Source organism: Salmo salar, chromosome ssa18 (assembly GCF_905237065.1).
Source record: "Salmo salar chromosome ssa18, Ssal_v3.1, whole genome shotgun sequence".
NCBI lineage: Eukaryota > Metazoa > Chordata > Actinopteri > Salmoniformes > Salmonidae > Salmo > Salmo salar.
Genome location: NC_059459.1, coordinates 8,649,645 through 8,671,129, shown reverse-complemented (window position 1 = coordinate 8,671,129; position 21,485 = coordinate 8,649,645). Strand labels below are relative to the sequence as shown.

Sequence of the window (21,485 nt, the reverse complement as noted above, 5' to 3'; positions counted from 1 at the left end):
TAGAGAGGGAGCCCGCACCCCGGAATTGTCCTCCTGCGCACATTTACGTTCCCACAGGGATAAGGGATTGGCTGCTGACCTGGCCACACACAGCTGTCGTTGCTGGATATTCAGGTCTTCCTCACACCATCCATTCCATCACAGAGATATACTGGTGGCCCACCTTGGTGAAGGATGTTACGTGGTGAAGGATGTTACGAGGAACTCCTGTTCCGTGTGTGCTCAAACCAAGTCCCTCCGGAATGCTCCAGCAGGGAAGTTCCTGCCGCTTCCCGTGCCTCAGCGACCTTGGTCCCATCTATCCATTGACTTTGTTACTGATCTTCCCCCTTCTGGTGGTAGTGGATAGATTCTCCAAATCATGTAGTTTAATCCCTCTTCCTGGTCTTCCCACTGCTCTCCAGGCCGCTGAGGCACTCTTCCAGCATGTCTTCTGGCATTATGGCCTTCCGGGGGACATTGTCTCGGACCATGGCACTCAATTCACATCCAGAGTATGGATGGCCTTCGGAAGCTCGGGGTCACGGTTAGCCTCACGTCTGGATATTGGCCTCACTCAGCTGCACCACTCAATAAGAATTTATTTTTAATTAAGGATTAGCCCCTTTCTTTCAATTTTTGCAGAAAATTAAATTAAAAATACATTCTTATTGACAACAACAGCCTACCCCACCAAACTCTAACAACGCTGTGCACTGCCCTATGGGATTCCCAATCAGGTGTGATATAGCCTGGAATTGAACCAGGATCTGTAGTGACACCTCTAGCACTAAGATGCAGTGCCTTAGACCGCTGCACCACTCAGGAGCCCTAGAAGTGATGACGTTCAACGTGGAATACTGTTTGTATATGAAAAAAGTAATCAACATAAGGGAATTTAGTCTCTAACTGCCTGCAGCTCAGGACCTGAAGCAAGGATATACATATTCCTGGTACCATTTGAAAGGAAACCCTTTAAAGTTCATGGAAATGTAAAAGGAATGTAGTAGAATATAACACAATAGATCTGGTAAAAGATAATACAAAGAAAGAAACAATCGTTCTTTTGTATTTTTTTGTACCTTCATCTTTGAAATGCAAGAGAAAGGCCATTATGTATTATTATTTATGTTCAAACTTTTGTATCAAGACTGCCCATATGTGCCTAATTTGTTTATTAATAACTTTTCATGTTCAAAATTGTGCACTCTCCTCAGACAATAGCATGGTATTCTTTCACTGTAATAGCTACTGTAAATTGGACAGTGCAGTTAGATTAACAAGAATTTAAGCTTTCTGCCAATATCAGATATGTCTATGTCCTGGGAAACTTTCTTGTTACTTACAACCTCATGCTAGTCGCATTAGCTCAACCGTCCCGTGGAAGGCACGAAGAATTAACTGACTTGCTGGGTTAAGTAAAAAAACATTTGTGGATTCAACCAGTTTTTGTCCAGTGGGTGAGGTCCTGGACACTGACTGTAGGCCTCACGTAGCCTATTATAACATTAACTAATATTAAGTGTTTCTCTCAGTAGAATTATAGACCAAATGTTCATTTTGTCTCTGGAACAGCATCTTGATAGAATGCGAATGCGCGCTTAGGACAGTGTGTAGTCTAAACGTGCAATTTCTTTCAGGGACATACTGTAAAGGATGAAAGTATTTCATTTTCAACCACATAAAATATGCATGCAAAATCGGTCAAACTGATGTAATTTCGAAATGTTGCATGGAAAATCACCCGGGTCCCTTGCTCTATGAGGGAAGCAGAAATGAAAGAGAAACTTTACAGACATCAACTATATTGTTGATGATGCATTGATCGGTTTATGACATTATTCTGGTGAGCAAGGCTTTATTTAGTATTCTAGACGAGCGTCAAGTAATGACAGAAGACAACCTGCATGTATCTAATTACAGACAAGTTGACTAACAAATAGCCTAACAAATGTCGGAAGTCATAAACAGAATTTTTTACCGCACCCCCTGTCAAAAAATCGTTCTGCCGTCCCTGGGTAACATGCACAGGTAGCCTACATTAACCTTTTGAAGTAATTCTTTGACAATCAGATGAAAACATAATGACTGGTTGTGTTTATGCCACATTAAAAGGTAGGTTAATACATTTTAAAAGTTAAAGAACAAATCAGGACTATTAGGCCCATAGAGATCCTATTAAATGAATAGGGATTATATATGTAATTCTATCTGGCCATGCCCATAGAGATCCTATTAAATGAATAGGGATTATATAATGTAATTCTATGAATAGGCCCATAGAGATCCTATTAAATTATAATAGGGATTATATATGCAATTCTATGAATAGGCCCATAAAAAAAAAAATGAAGTGCATGCACATATACAGGAGGTCCCCGCACCGGGAAGAAATGAAATCCACTTTCACCCCAGAATATAGGATATATTTAATGTATCTGGACGTGACAAAGGCGGAGAGAGTGTTGTGCAGAATTTGCTGCTGCAATATTGTAAGGCTTTTCCCTATAAGTTCATTAAGCACTGCCAACCAGGGAAATAGTAATAATCAACATCACTTTCTCCATGAACACTGCTGGCCTCAGTCATGACGCAGGAGGTACTGTTTAAAAACACTCAGCTCAGCATCAGACTAACTGTCAAAGGCTGTTCAAGACAAGAGAAATAGGTCACAAACTCACAGCTACATCATTCGGTTACCACAACTGACGGATAGATGGTAGAATGGAGTGTTTCACAGCGTTCACGGTGAGACAGTCTGAATACAGTACATTGAACACTTCCAGGGAAGGGTTTGTTCCTTCTGATGCACAGTGAAAGAGGGTTGGGAATATGTCTCTACAGTTTATAGTGATGGATCTCGAAAAGGCTAAAAAGAGTAACAATAGTCTTGTGTCAGAAGGGTGTTTTGAAACTTCCGGGTTCTGTGTTTCATGAGAGGAAGTTCTGAGGTTTACGGAGGAACAGGTGATATGAGGTGATTAGTCAGTTCCCATGGTGACATGGGTGTAGCATGATGTACTACAGTACCCATAATTCTCTGTCACAGCGGCCGCACTTGGATGCCCTCTGACGACATACCGCCGCTCTTGGAGGTGGTGTCCAGGTGGTGCACGTCATTGCTGGCGATGATGAAGACAATGGAGGAGGAGCTGAAGGTCACCCTCTTCTTTGGTCGTTCCCCGCCTCTTCGGTGGGACATGACGATTGGGCGAATAGGCCGTTCGATGCTCCGGGCCAGGGGGCGGTCCTTGATGCTGCTCTGAATCCACGAGAGCTGGGAGCACAGCAGCTGCAGCAAGCAGCGCCGGAACTGCCAGAGGGACAGGAGGAGGAGAAGAGAGAGAGAGGAACTCAGTCAGGGTCTCAATTTAATGTTGAGACTTAGAAAAGTAGAATACACAAGGTGTATTTTCGAAATTTGGTTGTGCACCAGCAGTTTTCCTCGTTACGTCAGTCACTTAATTAGCCTATGTTAGCTAAACATTTTTAGATTGCTAGGTACGTTAGTCTAGCGGCTGTACTTATCTGCTCATAATTCCATGGCATTATTTGATATTATTTTATAGTATGAAGAATACAATTGAATAAAGCTGAATAAAATAGTCTCCAAACGACGCCTAACCCGAAAGAGGATTTATCCAATTTCGAGGTGCATATTGGAAGAACTGTCCACATTTACTTTTTGTCAGCCAACAAGATGAGTAGGCCTAACAAACAGCAAAAGCACTAGCCTATGTCAATCTACTATCCCCCATAGAACAAAAGTCGACCTATTCTATTCTGTACAATAAACAAATATTCCAAACATAGTCTGGGACAGATGTGGAATGCAATTGATCACAAATGAATACAACCACTAGCATCCCAAAAACGTTTTTATGCAATGTGGCTGACGCAACAGATCAGAACGTTTAGCTTAAAATGTTGATAAACTATTAGGCTATTTCTTCACATTATAAGCGCAGCAATGCGCACAGGGCAGTAGGCTATAAGCGGAAAACACCATTATGAAAAGTGACCGCAAATGCAATTATGCATGTAATGCTTTAATTATAAAGCTGCATTTTTATGGTGAAAATGATCTTCCCCAAAGTTGAAACTCACACGCTGCCTATACTGTTTATACCAGTTAGGCTCTACACCCCTCGTAAAGCAGATTTATGTTTTTCATTTTAAGACGTTATTTGGCCACTTACGTTGTGATACAAACGTTATTAAAACATATAGGCCTATAGAACAAGTCGCAAAAAAAAGGCATTGTTTCTTACGCTGGGCATCATTCACAAGTGATAATATATAATTCACAAGTCACCCATCAGACTATTCTTGATTTAATCTTGTCTTTACATATACTAAATAATATATGTGTGACATTTGCTTTGATTTAGAATGGACCATTATCATGCACCTGTATCGAAACATGGGCAGCGGGAAAAAAGACATGTCATCTATGCACTTATATAGCGAATGGAGGACGCTTTTCCCTGTGGTTTATTTTCATCCCAGCCAGGTAGGCTATACTCCTGTTGTAAATATAAACAATGTGCTTAATATTAGGAAAGTTGAGAAATAAATATAGTAGGCCTAGCCTATAGAAAACTAATGGGATCCTCCTCTATTTATTAGCGGCCATCACTCTTTTTATTAGCGGCCATCATGAGAGCCCATCTCTTATTAAGTATTTGATTAGATTTTCGAATACATTTGCATTGATGTCAGAGTGATTAGAGGGACAAAAGAGTGCTGAGTACCAGGCAGTTAGCAAGCTTGGTAGGCTACTAATGTCCAGCAGCAGCATCAGAGCTTGGAGAAGCCTAATTACCCTGACTAAACAGTCATGCGGAATTTTACTGCCTTCATGACTCGTGACCGCCGGTGTGGTGGTAATACGGTCACAGCAACAGCCTTAGTCTAGCCAACTATCTAAACCTTGAATGCCGAATTACTGACTGGCACGCAGGGTACGCGCCCCATTGATTTTGTTAGTCACTCTCACCCAGATATCATAAAAACATGGCATAAATCATGGTATGATTTATTAAAACGGCAAAGTTTTCTCTCTGACCCAAGGCAAAATGTATAGAATTGCAGGAAGTTTGCTTTAAATCAGCTAAATGTTATCTCTGCCCATGTCAATATGAGATGAATTGCATGAAATGTGTTTTAAACTGCAAAAATGTCTCTCCACCCCATGGCATAATGTTTTTTTTTTGTTTTAATTGGCTTTAAAACGGAAACAATTTTTGTACGCCTCATGGCAAAATGTGTAGAATTGCAGGAAAATTACTTTAAAACTTTAACATTTTTCTCTCCACCGTCAAGAGGTGGGCAGCTTAAATGTTTTGCACGCTAGGTGGGGGCGCGCCTAACCAAATCTCACTTAGGGCACAATGAGGTCTGAAAACAACAGACAAACCTTGATTTTGAAGTGTGATTTTCCTTTCAATTTGGAAAAGGGCTTGTTTCAAAGCATTTCCTCTATCAGCATAGGTGTGTCAGGGGTCCTCTCACCTTTCTGCTCATGAACATGTAGATGAGAGGGTTATAGGCCGTGCTGGATTTAGCGAAGAAGGAGGGGATGATGGCGATGGCGGGGGTGACCATGCTCTTCCTGCCAAAGGCTTCCATCATGGACACCACGGCATATGGTGTCCAGCACACCAGGAAACAGCAGATCATCAGCAAGAACATGACAGCCACCTTCTTCTCATAGCGCAGGATCTTAATGATCTGCACTGTCTGAAGGTCCTGGATGGAGCGGAGCTGTAGGGAATGACAACAGGAAAGAATCACTTACCAACATGGTCTCCTTAGAATATGTCAACAAATTGGAACATACTGTATAACCATTGCAGTTATATGTCCCTTCCACTGACATATTACTTATAAACTGAGTATACAAAACATTAAGAACACCTGCTCTTTCCATGACATAGACCAGTGATCAACAACCAGTGGTCAAGATCCCTTTCACAGTCAAAAAGCATGCCGAGATCTACCACTCAGATTTTTTTTTTTTAACATTTAATTGAATTGAATTTATTTCACCTTTATTTAACCAGGTAGGCCAGTTGAGAACAAGTTCTCATTTACAACTGCGACCTGGCCAAGATAAAGCAAAGCAGTGAGACACAAACAACAACACAGAGTTACACATGGAATAAACAAACGTACAGTCAATAACAATATAAAAAAATCTATATACAGTGTGCGAACTTGAGTTAAACAATGTAACATTAACCTAATAAGATGAGTTCTGTAGGAATGATGTACCACCCTGAATCCCACTGCTGGCTTGCCTCTGAAGCTAAGCAGGGTTGGTCCTGGATGGGAGACCAGATGCTGCTGGAAGTGGTATTGGAGGGCCAGTAGGCGCTACTCTATCATCAGGTCTACAAAAATATCCCAAGGCAGTGATTGGGGACATTGCCCTGTGTAGGGTGCTGTCTTTTGGATGGGATGTTAAATGGGTGACCTGACTCTCTGTGGTCACTGAAGATCCCATGGCACTTATCGTAAGAGTAGGGGTGTTAATCCCGGTGTCCTGGCTAAATTCTCATTCTGGTCCTCATACCATCATGGCCACCTAATCATACCCAGCTTCCAATTGGCTCATTCATCCCCCTTCCTCTCCCTTGTAACTATTCCCCAGGTTGTTGCTGAGAATGTGTTCTCAGTCAACTTACCTGGTAAAATACGGGTAAAAAGGTGTTTGGGCAGTAGGCCATTATCACAGCATATTGGCTATATCCCTCTCCTGACAATTGTTATTGTTATTGTTAGACCATATTATATTTAAAAACTTAAGCTTTGATAACAAAATAAATCAGTTGGTGTAGCACTTGCGAGGCACTGCGGACCATAAATTGAAATAATAAAAAATGTTATTTTACTGGACTGATGGTATCTGCATCTGATGGTCATGGTGCTTTCAAGACAACGGGGAAATCAGAAAATAACCGAAGTTAAATCATGACGTCAGTGATCTACAGGTCGGAAAGTCTAGAAAGATGCTAGAGTTTCCAACTTGGAATTCTGAGTTAGATAAACGTTCAAAACGATTTTTCCCAGTTAGATGTCGTTTTTTTTTGTTTTTTTTACAAGTTCCCAGTTGTCTTGAACACACTTAAGTCGGAAGCTGGAGATTTGAGTTCCCAGTTATTTTGAACACGGCATTAGTCTCAGCTGAGGGAGAGAGCAGCAGAGGGTCCGCATCTCACGGTCCCTGCTCTCTCCTTCCTTTCTACCAGTGAGACTGACCAGAGAGAGGGGACACTGTCTTCCACCTGATGGTGAAACTCGAGTCGCTGTCATGGGTGTCGTACGAAGGAGACCAAGGCGCAGCATGTGTATCATTCCACATTTTATTATAACTGTGAAACTATGCAAGACATACGTACAAATAAACTACCACAAAAAAATAACAAACCGTGACGAAGAGGTGAAACATACACTAAGTCAAAATAATCTCCCACAAAACCTAGTGGGAAAAACAACAACTTAAATATGATCCCCAATTAGAGACAACGATGACCAGCTGCCTCTAATTGGAGATCATCCCAAAAAACAACAACATAGAAATACAGAAACTAGAACCCCACATAGAAATAAATAAACTAGACAAAAACCCCAACATAGAAAAAAGAAACTAGAACCAACATAGAAATAAATAAACTAGACAAAACCCCCTGTCACGCCCTGACCTACTCTACCATAGAAAATAAAAGCTTTCTATGGTCAGGACGTGACAGTCGCACCATATCTGCCTCGGTCATGCACAAATTCATGTTGTTCCTATGACCAGAGAATGTGAAATATTCCTTGATATTAAAGTAGACAAGACGAGATACACTTGGCTCCTCATTCATTGCAGCTGCAGCACAAGTGGAAGTAAGGAAAAGCATGTTTTATGTTATGTAATAGTGTTGAATAAAAACAGTGTTGACAGTGCTGAATAAAAACTTAAACATGAACTCACTCATAAAAACAGCAGCTCTTTGCTGTATTCTTTGACAGTCTCTCTGTGGTCATGGTTTTAAAAGTTAGTAAATCTTATGTAAGATAGTATCAAACGGTGCTGTGGCAGGGGTCGTGGAAGCTCTGTACGAATGGTGATTTGACAGAGCAGACAGGGTAATAGACAGAGCAGACAAGGAGAGCAGATATTACTGAGTCACCACTAACGGTCTGAATGGCAATGGTCAGAAAATGTCTAAGAATGTCTATAGAATGTTGTAATATACTATAGAATACTAAAGTAAATACACTAAGTATTAGCCGCAAAAAAGCAATGTAGTAAATATTACAGTTATGTCTGCAAAAACACTACACTTATTTAACTACAGTATTTCATTTGCATATACCCTGCCCATTCCCCTCCCCCATGTCACAATTTGTGCCACCAATAAGACCATATATATCCCTACAGAGACCTGTGCGTAATCCTTTCTGCCCGCTCCTGTCGGCAATGGAAACACAAACACAAACATCTTCAACCACCTACCCACAATCACAAAGCACCATGCCCTCCCAGTATCCCGAAGAGTTTCCATCCCCTATTTTGTTTTATTTCTAATAAAGACATTAAATCCCTAAAATTGAATTTGTAGGCTACTTCCTCATTTTGACATTGTTTGGTTGAGTTTGCTTTGTTTGTCACGCCTCCTTGTTGACTGTAAGAATCCACCTACCTTTAATTTATGCCTTTTATTTAAATGAATCATGCAGATGTATCTGTTGATTTAGGCTGTCATTGTTTATATTTTCCAGTCAGCTTTATAGTTGGCCACTTGCTTTGAATTTGATGTAGGTATTGGAAGTCAGCCTTGTTGCTACTTGACAGCTTATATTTTTGTCTTTGTTGTGTATACTGTATTGTCTTACCAGTATGTAGGCTTAGGCACACACCTGGCTGCACAATGAATTTCTCAAAAACGTTTAATCTGAACTGAATATCTGAGGCTCAGGTGGGCATAACATTACATTGACCTTTGGTTATGCATCAGCATGGGCATAGAGAATCTGTGCAGTAATAGAAAGACAGGACAGGGAGAGCAGAGATTCCTGAGTCACCACTAATGGTCTGAATGGCAATGGTCAGAAAATGTCTAAACGGATTGAAACTGCTCTATCGAAAAAGTATTTAGTCTTGGTAGACCAATTAAACGAGTCAGTCAGTCAGGCAGTCACTCCTTACTACCCTATATAATTGATAATCAATTATGGACCACGAACTGACTTGGCCCCACTTCCTGACATTGATAGTCATGGAAACTTTGATTGGGGCATAATTTATGAAGAGTTCTCACATAACAGTCTTTTAAAGCTCGCCAAAGTTTTTCTCTTGAGAAGGATACAATACTCCAGAGCTTGCACATTTAGAAACCTCTCTTTGATGGTCTTACGAAGCCCAGTAGTAATCAGCATTCTCTAAGACTGCAGTTCACTGAGGTTTTCCTATAATGTTGAGTCAAAGGTTCATGCTGAGTTTCTCAAGGGTTCTCAGAGCACCCTCAACAAACATGGGCAGGGGAAGGGCAGATCTTCAGTGGTTGAGGGAAGCCTTGATGTCTTGGGGACCTGGGACTGTTTATTTTTTTTCTTTCACCTTTATTTAACCAGGTAGGCTAGTTGAGAGCAAGTTCTCATTTACAACTGCGACCTGGGCAAGATAAAGCAAAGCAGTGCGACACAAACAACAATACAGAGTTACACATGGAATAAACGAGCATACAGTCAGTAACATAATAGAAAAAAATAAAGTCTATTTACAGTGTGTGCAAATGGCGTGAGGAGGTAGGCAATAAATAGGCCATAGTAGCGAGGTAATTACAATTTAGCAGATTAACGCTGGAGTGATAAATGAGCAGATGATGATGTGCAAGTAGAGATACTGGTGTGCAAAAGAGCAGAAAAGTAAATAAAAACAATATGGGGATGAGGTAGGTAGATTGGGTGGGCTATTTACAGATGGACTATGTACAGCTGCAGCGATCGGTGCTGTGCAGAAAGTAATGGCTTACTTCCTTAAATGTTGTAAATACTTAAAGAAGCAAAGACAGGCACAGTGGAGGCAGCGGTGTCAAGCCGTTGCACAGATACCGCTAAACATCTGGGTGAATTGACTACACCCACATTAACTTATTTGACTTTAGAGTAAACTGTAGAATACTGTAGAATACTATACTACACACTGTAGTATCCCTCTATCATGTGTAGTACTTACTATAGAATGTTGTAATATACTGTAGAATACTGTTCTATATTAAATACTAGAGCATTATCCGCAAAAAAAGCACTGTAGTAAATACTACAGTAATGTCCGCAAAAACACTACAGTCCGCAAAAACACTACACTTTTTTAACTACAGTATTTAATTTGCATATACCCTGCCCATTCCCCTCCCCATGTGGCAATTTGTGCCACCCATGAGTGAGAAATATACATTCCAAGTATAGACCATATATTGTGTTCCCTACAGGTTTGAGAACTGCGTGTAATCCTCTCTGCCCACTCCTGTTGGAAGATGGAAACACAATCAACATCCTCAACCAACTACCCACAATCACAAAGCACCACACTCTCCAAGTGGCCTGAAGAGCAAGTTTCCATCCCCTATTTTTTATTTTTTTGTAAAAAATATATTAAATCCCACTCCCAACTCAAACCCTTACCCTAAACCGGGTCCGTATCTGATTCCCAACCCTACCACCTAAACCTTACCCTAAACCGGGTTCTTATCCCCTACCCAACCCCCCTCCTTCTTTATTTTTCTTCTTTACATTTAATTATCCAAAGAAGCTTGTTTTAATTAAAATCACGTAGCAGAAGACAAAAGGACAACTCCAACATCCCTCCCCCTTGCCAAACCTCACCCTCGACTGGATAGACACACTGAGAAGAGCGGTAGAAAAGGGCAGGAAGCCCTGAGCTATCCCTACAAGCCTACAAGTCTCTTTACTTACTTTACTACAGGTTATAGAAAAGAGCAGAAGCTCTGAGCTCTCCGTCTTACCTACAGGTTATGGAAAAATGTGCTCTTTTAGTATTTCTCCAGTAGGTTTCATGAAGCAGAAAGCCTCCACTTCAATGTCAAAGATAATAAAACAATAACAATTTAATAAATACTACAGTAATGTCACAAAAACAATACAAAAATACTACATTATACTACAGTCCACAAAAAAAATACAGAAAATACTACAGTATGCGACAATCTGCAAAAACACTACATGAATTACTATAGTATATACTATAGTTATGTTACTACAGTATTTATACTATAGTTAACTGTAAATACTACAGTATACTACAGTAAATACTACAGTAAGTACTAGTGTTTTAGCTGACTTTAGTCCGCAAAAACACTACAGTGAATAGTACAGTAAAGTCCGCAAAAACACAACAGTGAATACTATAGTATTTATACAGTATTTTATCAGATTAGTTTATGCACACACAAGCAGGGGCGGAAATCCCGGGGGACACGGGGGGGACACGACCCCCCCATCCTGGGAAAAATATGATTTGTCCCCCCCAATATATCACTGAAACATAACTATGTAATTTAAATAATATTAATAATACGCAATGAAAGCAATTGTGCTGATTATAGACACTTAATAGCGCGTTTTTAAGTTTCAAAAGATTGCGACCCCCCCACCCTTTGCCTCACAATGGTTTGATCCACTGCCAGTTCCTTAGTTGGCAAGGTAACAGAGGGGTCGTATCCACTGTCTGAAAGGCACTCAATGAACGTAACTGACGTGAGGTTAATCCAGTCAATCGCGCACACACACTAGCTGAATATGCAGAGCTAGCGCGCAAATATTAACTATTAAGCTAGCTAGTACCTATTCCATTTATGTGGCCTCGTCAAAGATGGAATCTTTGCTATCGTCAATTTATTCCAAGATCAGCATGCAGATGATGTAAGTTAGTGCTTCAAAGTCCCTGTGATAAGGTTAGCGATAAACTGAAGTCCAAACTGAACAGAACTACACTCTCTTCTACCATTGTCTTAAATATATGTAATGGTCTCATTGCAAAAGCTAAATTGTCGCAAGGGAACTTTTATTTATTTATTTTATTTCACCTTTATTTAACCCGGGTAGCAAAGATTATAGTAAACACCACTGAAACGGAATTGGTGCTCGCTAGCTTTGCAAATTCAGCTATTGTTGGAAGCCAGCCAATATGAAACAAACTATTAAAATTACAAAAGGTTGCAGCATATGTTGTGTAAATGGTGAACTCATACAGCTGTCAACTCTTGTTATTTTAATCCGTTTCACATTTGCTAGCTACCTTTTAGATCGAAGCCCAAATAGAATGATAAAAGATAAGATGATAGAAGCCCATCTCCTACTGTAAATAACCTACACACTGTGTGTGTGTGTGTAGCCAGCCAGCCAGGTAGAAAAATGGCAGAAAAATAAAAGACGGACATCAGAGTATTTTTCAGTACACCAAAACGCAAAGTAAGAACCCTAGTAGCCTAATATCTCAAAGACTAGTTGATATAATGTTCATAAGAAAGAAATGAAATTCTAATGGAAATGTTTCACAATGATGTCATTAGGCAGAGCAGGCAACAGAGCAGGCAACAGACAGCAGAGTTGGGGACAGATATGCAGGGACAGACTGGCAGAGACAAGGAGTCTCAGGTAAGTTTGTTGAGTCTTTGTTTGGCAACATTATAAAAGGTTCTCAATTTTTTTTACTTGTAAAATAGGAACATAATTGGAAAATGCCATGGATACCCCCACTCTCAACTTAAACTGGTGACTGAACTAAGATTTGTTAAAGGCAATGGTATTGCTTTTGTGATTAGTTGTGTAGTTTTGGGTACCGGTAGTTAGGAGTACGGCAAACACCTTATTTCTTTGGTTCCTCAATATACATTTACCATATTACAATGTAGGCTATGTGTTACAGCACTACTTTTGGTGTCCCCCTCAGGAATTGCTCTTGAGAAAATGTCATGTAATTGTCCCCTCTAAAGTTGATATCAGATTTTCGCCCCTGCACACAAGCACGCACGCACACAAACACACGCCCGCACACACACACACACACACTATGAGGTAGGAATAATACTGTGAAATTGTGGAAATTATGATAATGCCCATTTAGCATAAGAGCAGTTTGAAAAGACCGCCTGTAATTTTAGCCTGTTTTGGTGGGATGGAGTTTTGGCCTTCCTGGTGACATCACCAGGTGGTAAATTAGTTAATAGACTAACAAAACAATCGCAAGGTACATAATTGTTTCCCAGAAATGATTTGATATTGAGATAAAAATGGCTGCATTGGACCTTTACGTTAAAAGAAGATCGACATAAACCACACTGACATAAACATGAAGCAACAGAAGAAAATGGAAGGGAGAGACGAGCGAGACTGTCTCGTCCTTCTTCTTACCATTCGCACCGTGTAGAGAATGTTCATATAGCAGTAAATCATAATGCCCACAGGGACAAAGAAGCAGGCCAGGAGAAAGAGGAGAATGAAGGAGGCATCGATAGGGTCCTTGGATGTCCAGTCCAGGGAGCAGCCTAACTGGTGGATCTCCATAGTGTAGCGGTTCCAACCCAGGAGAGGGGCCCCTGTCCAGGCCAGGGAGTAGAGCCAGATGTGGGTGATGCACCTCCAGGCCCAGGGGAAGTCCACCACCTGAGCATAGACCACCCGGATGTAGCGCTCGTAGGCCAGAGCTGAGAGACTCATGATGGACACGATGCCTGGAAGGGAGGGAGATGAGTGATGATGCTGAGTAATGACTTCCGAATCTGGGTTATGGAATATCTATATGTAGGTCCTGATTAGTACTGCAATTGGTTATTACACTGTTATTACAGTTATTACTCAGTCCTCATCAATATTTTCCCAATATATAATCAATCATCATAAATATCCTCTTAGCAAGATAAATAATAGGAGAGGTGTCCTGTTGTTTGTGCATTTGATTCTGTCAACACACCGAACCACATCATTTCGATCAAATCACACATTCTACCTTCAACAATTTCCATAAAACATAAAACCTAGTGTTGCAGCAAAGATGTGTTGCGATATAAGGGGAGCTGTTCAAGCACAGAGTGTCACTGCATACTATAACACAACTAATGCATAACATGTCTGTACAGATCAAACTGACAGGACCACACTGCACGAGTACAATGGGTGTGACAGGTGCAGGATGTCCTGAGATAGTCATCCTAATTTGGACTGTTGAGGAATGTGAGAGTTGTTTCACATGCTGTAGTAGATGAATGTGGTATCAATACTCTGTGCCATTCATCTCTTTCTGAGGGGCTTTAGTGTGCCAATACGCTAATCATCATTCATTGTTATATTAACCAGCATCTTCTTCAGTGTCTCTGCAGAATTGTACTATAGTGAGCTGCAATGCGGGCACCAAAGTCAAATTACCACCCCCATCCATCCTACAAGAGTGAACCGTTTATTTTTGGAGGAAACAATGTAAAATGTAAATAGTTTACAATATATGAAGACATTGGACAGCTGAGAAAAGTCCCCCATATAAGTATATTGGACAATATTGCACTTAGCCTACAGTAGGGTACAGGTGCCTGAGAGAGAGAGAGATACTGGGAAAGAGAGAGCGAGAAAGAGAGAGAGAGAAAGGGGGAGCGAGAGAGTGAGAGAGCGCAGAGGGCGTGAAGGTTGCACTAACCCCCTCATTAGCAGACCTCTTCATTAATAAGTGATGATTCCTATAATAAATAGGGAAGAGACAGTTATGTGATTGCACAATTATTTATCTCGCTCGCCCTAAGCCCTCAATGACGATAATTATATAGCTGAAATGGGTCGGAAAAAAAGAACCTGAACTGTATGGATAGCCATTTTATCATCTATTCATAGCATTTTTTTATATCAAAAATCAAAAAAAAATTATATCAACCTTTTTATTATCGATATCAATAATTCCCCATAGGATTCAACGGAGAAACAACTCAAAATTAGGAAATTGTTCTTAATGTTTCGTACACTCAGTGTAATAAGATGAATATTGTGGTGACAACATCATGTTATGGGTGTGCTTGTTACCGCCAGGGCCTAAAGGATCAAAATAAATATGAAATGAGCAAATGACAGGCAAAACATTTTAGGAAAACCTGCCATAGTTGGTAGTGAGTGTTACAACTGAGGATAGACAATTTTTATGTGCAGCACCCGGCCTACCTTCAAACCTGCAAGGCCTACCTTCAAACTCAGTGCCTCTTTGCTTGACATCATGGGAAAATCAAAAGAAATCAGCCAAGACCTCAGAAAAGAAATTGTAGACCTCCACAAGTCTGGTTCATCCTTGGGAGCAGTTTCCAAACGCCTGAAGGTACCAAGTTCATCTGTACAAACAATAGTACGCAAGTATAAACACCATGGGACCACGCAGCCATCATACCGCTCAGGAAGGAGACGCATTCTGTCTCCTAGAGATGAACGTACTTTGGTGCGAAAAATGCAAATCAATTCCAGAACAACAGCAAAGGACCTTGTGAAGATGCTGGAGGAAACAGATACAAAAGTATCTATATCCACAGTAAAACGAGTCCTATATCGTCATAACCTAAAAGGCCGCTCAGCAAGGAAGAAGCCACTGCTCCAAAACTGCAATAAAAAAGCCAGACTACGGTTTGCAATTGCACATGGGGACAAAGATTGTACTTTTTGGAGAAATGTCCTCTGGTCTGATGAAACAAAAATAAAACTGTTTGGCCATAAGGACCATCGTTATGTTTGGAGGAAAAAGGGGGGGGGGAGACTTGCAAGCCGAAGAACACCATCTCAAACATGAAGCAAGGGGGTGGCAGCATCATGTTGTCGGGGTGCTTTTCTGCAGGAGGGACTAGTGCACTTCACAAAATAGATGGCATCATGAGGCTGGAAAATGATGTGGATATATTAAAGCAACATCTCAAGACATCAGTCAGGAAGTTAAAGCTTGGTTGCAAATAGGTCTTCCAAATGGACAATGACCCCAAGCATACTTCCAAAGTTGTGGCAAAATGGCTTAAGGACAACAAAGTCAACGTATTGGAGTGGCCATCACAAAGCCCTGACCTCAATCCTATAGAAAATTTGTGGGCAGAACCGAAAAAGTGTGTGCGAGCAAGGAGGCCTACAAACCTGACTCAGTTACACCAGCTCTGTTAGAAGGAATGGGCCAAAATTCACCCAACTCATTGTGGGAAGCTTGTGGAAGGCTACCCAAAACGATTGACCCAAGTTAAACAATTTAAAGGCAATGCTACCAAATACTAATTGAGTGTATGTAAACTTCTGACCCACTGGGAATGTGATGAAAGAAATAAAAGCTCAAATAAATCATTCTCTACTATTATACTGACATTTCACATTCTTAAAATAAAGTGGTGATCCAAACTGACCTAAAACAGCGAATTTATACTAGGATTAAATGTCGGGAATTGCGAAAAACTGAGTTTAAATGTATTTGGATAAGGTGTATGTAAACTTCCGACTTCAACTGTATGTACAATGATTACAGTGTAGAAAACTAGCCAATGTCAGAATATTCCATATTTTCCAGTGTGTAAATGGGGAGGCAGACACAGATCGGGATAGAATTACACGGGTATTTCTGAGCTGTCTTTGACATGAACAAGCTTCATCCCCGTAGCGGAAATGGCATTCATAAACATCCACAACCATATAAAGACTGGTTTCATAAATAAATAGGGAGAAAGTGGGCTAAACAGTTCTCCCTTAGAATAAGATGGGTAGTAAATGTCCCGTGCAACATTCGAAATAGACTATACAAGGATCACAGAGTTCTGAAAATGTAATACCCCAAAAGACTAATCTGAACTACACAAACATGGAACACAAATTAAATGAAAAGGCTGCCACAAAAAACAACAACATTGGATTAGGACTAGTTAAATTAGTAAAAATATTTTTATTTTAGATTAATGTGTGAATCTAGGTAAAACACCCAAAGCACAGAAGCTCAGATACTGACCAAATAAGCTGTTGCTGAATCCGTCCCAGACGCATGTTGCCGAGTTCCAGTCCCATCCGCCTTTGATGCACGAAACAAACGTAAAGTTAATTCCAATGACAGACACCAACAAGTCACTTATACTTATGTTTACTATTAACAAATTTGTGGGCGTCCGGAGTCTCTTGAATCTGTAGTACAGCATGATGACAATAATATTGTTGCAAAATCCGAAGACTCCAATTGTTCCGATAGCAAAGGCAAGGAGTTTGTAAGTACCAACCGCAAATATATATTCTTCTGTTTTCCTTCCAGTTCTAGTGAAATTCGCAGGATTCATTGCTTGAATGACATTGTGCTGCGCGCGTTGACCTGTCTAGTGTGGTGAGGGGGGAAGATCTGCGCCGCAGTTGGATTACTGACGCTGTTCTAAACGAGTTAAACCTGCGACATCTCTTTGGAGAAATTAGGGCTATTCTCCTGAGGATGGTTGTTTATCTCAAACGTATTTCTCGAGCAGTTAGATCTCCCGCTGTCGTCATCCGTCACGTGAATTAGTTGACAGCCACTGTAGACCTACTGTACTTCCTGACTGGTAAAATTGGCTTACCCGTAATGACGCACACATTGTACAAACAGTGCATGCTACTACTGTGTGTTGCCACATTGTTTCATAAAACTTTGCCTTTTCGTTTCACAAACATGTTGAGGTTTGCTTGAATAGCCTAGAACTCCCAGATGGGAATATCAGAAATGAAAGTGAGTGTCATCATAACAGCAAACCACAAGATGCACATTCATTCTCTTCAGTCAAGGGAAATTTAAGGGCTGTTCAAACGCCATGATCAGCGGATGTCCTACTGAATGCAAAATCAGGTTATCAATAATAATAGATTTTTTCAGATCTGTTGGATGGAAGCCAATCCATTCATATTATTAGGCTAGAAGCTTGAAGGTGGCTTGCTTTTCAGTCTTGCTGTGCTTTCAGAAATGTTGAAGACTTTCCTCACCCATGTGAAAAAAATAAAAATAAAGAATCTATGTACAGCGTGTGCAAATGTGAAGAGTAGGGAGGTAGGCAATAAATAGGCCCTAGAGGAGAATATAATTACAATTTAGCATTAATACTGGGGTGATAGATGTGCAGATGATGATGTGCAAGTAGAGATACTGGGGTGCAAAAGAGCAAGAGGGTAAGTAATAATATGGGGATGAGGTAGTTGGGTGTGCTATTTACAGATTGGCTGTGTACAGGTACCGTGATCAGTAAGCTGCTCTGACAGCTGATGCTTAAAGTTAGAGAGGGAGATATAAGACGCCACTTGTCCATTTCCTCTCTTTTTGATCTTAATCCTTTGCTGAGTACAGTACCCTCTTACTCACACATGCTCCCCCTCGCTCTAAAATGATTGACATCACAGAGTTTCAGTGCTTTCCCGAAAGGCTTGACTCCACAGAAACGTGTCTGTGGCCCCTCTTCCACACACAGCAGCAGGCTCCTCTTTTGTAATTTGTTTCCCAGCAGAAGCATGCCTTCGTGGGGTTATATAATGAGGGGTTGGGTTAAATGCGGAAGACACATTTCAGTTGAAGGCATTCTTTCAGTTGAAGGGATACTGACTAGGTATCCCCCTTTCCCTTTCCCTTTAATGCAGCATTCTCGCCTGTGGACATCACACTCAACCTCGACTGTCCACCTCAACTGTCCACTAGCCATCACTAGTATGCCCTCATGTCCCCTCACATCACCCCCTGATGATGCCACACGGTGCTGGCTTGCTGTTGGCTAAAGTGCTGTCTGTTATCTCAGTGCTTTCTGCTGGATAGGGATGTTGGTGATGTTTACCCTTGTGTCACTCAGTCAAACCCTCTCCACTTGAACCTTAGTGTAACTATTGTCCGAACCGTGTCCGCTCACTTCTCTTCAAAATTCACTGTCAGTTACTGAAGCATATTACTCGGGGGAGGGGGCATTCAAACAAACATTTAGGAAGGAGAATGTGCATTTTATTGATATAAGCTCTGAGTGGATTAAGAGAGCTTATTCTCCTCTTCCTGCTCCTGGTCCGTGCAGTGACTTTGCCTGTGTGACAGACAGGATTAGTCTGTCCTCCTAGACGATGTGACTAATTTGTAACTGTTTATCTCCCATGACACAATATGCCATTTTACTCCAGGCTCCTCTGTCATCGGGGTCTTAAGACTCTTCCTTGCCTGACTAATGTTGCACGCATCTTCCATAATCCTAAAGCCTCTGTTGCTTTACACCCATTCCAACTTCCTCAATAATCAAATGACCTTTTACCGTTTCAGACAGTTCTTGCTCTTTTGTTTTCAACTGTAAAAGAGCAACACATGATTGCATTTCTTAACCATCTCAATATGAACTTTGAATAAAAATAAAGCAATATGGCCTCATGAAAAGGTCTGACAATATCTGTGTTCCCAGTCTGGAATTCAGTTAATACACATTTTCCCTCACAAATGTCATATATGGGGTAGGTCTACATAGGCTCCCGTACACTCTTAGAAAAAAAGGTGTGAAGTAGAACCATATAGGTTTCTTTGGCTTGTCTCCATAGAGGAACCCTTTTTGGTGCTAGGTAGAACCCTTTCCAAAGGGTTCTACCTAGAACCATCTATGAATGGTTCTTCATAGAGCCCTCTGTAAAGAGTTGATCCTAGAACCCTCTATAAATGGTTCTACCAATAACTATTTTATTATCTCAAGGTTCTTCCTAGAACTTTCTATGAAGGGTTCTACTGAGAACCGTTTTATCTTTGAAGTGTCCTTCCTAGAACCCTCTATGAGTGGTTATACCAGGCTTATTAGCCTTTAAAAAAAACTCTTTATGACAATAGATTACATATATTATATACAGCTCTGGAAAAAAATTAAGAGACCACTGCAAAATTATCCGTTTATCTGGTTTTACTATTTATAGGTATGTTTGGGTAAAATATGTTTTGTTGTTGTTTTATTCTATAAACTGACAACATTTCTCCCAAATTGCAAATAAAAATATTGTCATTTAGAGCATTTATTTGCAGAAAATGACAACTGGTCAAAATAACAAAAAATATACAATGTTGTCAGACCTCGAATAATGCTAAGAAAATAAGTTCATATTAATTTTTAAACAACACAATACTAATGTTTTAACTTAGGAAGAGTTCAGAAATCAATATTTGGTGGAATAACCATGATTTTCAAACACAGCTTTCGTGAGTCTTGGCATGCCCTCCACCAGTCTTTCACATGTTGGGTGACTTTATGCCACTCCTGGCACAAAAATTCAAGCAGCTCGGCTTTGTTTGATGCTTGTGACCATCCATCTTCCTCTTGATCACATTCTAGAGGTTTTCAACGGGATTCAAGGTCATGAGATTGGGCTGGTCATGACAGGGTCTTGATCTGGTATTCCTCCATCCACACCTTGATTGACCTGGCTGTGTGGCATGGAGCATTGTCCTGCTGGGAAAACCACTCCTCAGAGTTGGGGAACATTGTCAGAGCAGAAGGAAGCAAGTTTTCTTACAGGACAACCTTGTACATGGCTTGATTCATGTGTCCTTCACAAAGACAAATATTCCCGATTCCAGCCTTGCTGAAGCACCCCCAGATCATCACCGATCCTCCACCGAATTTCACAGTGGAACAAGTCAAGGGGTGTGAATACTTTCTGAAAGCACTTTACATGCACATATAGGTACAGTCTTTTTAAACTGATACAAATTGTCGTAATTCAATAAATATTTGTTGGGCTATAAAACAGATGGTTTTAAGGAAGTTAGAACAGAGACCATGCTAAAAGGTTATTAAAACAACTTAAAGCCTTTCCTGCAGAGCACATAGCATGTCAACTGTACCTCTTCCAAACATTTTTTTCCTACTGTTCAAACAGACCACCTTTCAAAACACAAACAAATTAAGAGCAGGTGTGGCCAATTACTAGGCATGGTCAACACACCTGAAACACTCAAATTTCCAAGACAAACTACTGAAGTTGATCGTAAATGTATACATATATGGAATGGTTTGAATAATGACAGTTCTGGGTCCAATTAACACACAAGTAACAAAATTACCCATTTAAAAAAGGTATAAGTGAAGATGCATTGAATGCAATAAAATGCCGCCGTCACAGGTTTTTAGGATAAAAAATGTTCTAGGTAGAACCCTTTGTCTTACAAAGAACCCTTGTTCGGTTCTTGGTTGAACCCTATACCTCTGCAAATAACTCTTTTGGAGAAAAAAAATTCTAATAGTGTATCTGCATGTACAGATGTATTATCTTCATTTGATAACAATTTTGTTGCTGGGAATTGTCCTGCACAGCAGGAAATTCAAACTTTTAGTATATTTTAGTTTTAAAATGGTTTGAATAAAGTTTGTAATTTCAACTTTGAAATTTGATTTGCCCTAACAAAAATAGATCAATCCCTAAAAAAATGTCCATTCATTATAATCCACATAATAATTTACATTTCCTATTTTCAAGCTGTAGCAAACTGG

General features: G+C 40.4%; 1 protein-coding gene across 2 annotated transcripts; it reads right to left on the bottom strand.

The window, feature by feature from the left end:
- Positions 1 to 1,820: 1,820 nt before the first annotated feature.
- Positions 1,821 to 17,577, bottom strand: opn3 (opsin 3). Of its 2 annotated transcripts, XM_045700723.1 has the most exons (5): positions 17,253 to 17,575; positions 16,991 to 17,050; positions 13,405 to 13,724; positions 5,494 to 5,745; positions 1,821 to 3,292 (listed from the first exon to the last, which is right to left on the bottom strand). In XM_045700723.1, exons 3-5 carry the CDS (start codon positions 13,708 to 13,710, stop codon positions 3,023 to 3,025), a joined length of 828 nt encoding a protein of 275 aa, XP_045556679.1. In that variant the 5' UTR covers positions 13,711 to 13,724; positions 16,991 to 17,050; positions 17,253 to 17,575; the 3' UTR covers positions 1,821 to 3,022. The 2 variants fall into 2 exon arrangements, with proteins under 2 accessions (XP_045556679.1, XP_014009697.1); XM_014154222.2 differs by having other exon boundaries at positions 16,991 to 17,577.
- Between the last annotated feature and the right edge of the window lie 3,908 nt (positions 17,578 to 21,485).

What these genes read in the sequence shown, in the direction of transcription:
- opn3 (XM_014154222.2), bottom strand. Translation starts at nt 17,309, where the DNA reads ATGAATCCTGCGAATTTCACTAGAACTGGAAGGAAAACAGAAGAATAT. An exon ending in ATTCAGCAACAGCTTATTTG is followed by an intron (nt 13,725 to 16,990) that starts GTCAGTATCTGA and finishes CCTCCCTTCCAG; the next exon opens with GCATCGTGTCCATCATGAGT. An exon ending in ACATGTTCATGAGCAGAAAG is followed by an intron (nt 3,293 to 5,493) that starts GTGAGAGGACCC and finishes TCCCTCTGGCAG; the next exon opens with TTCCGGCGCTGCTTGCTGCA.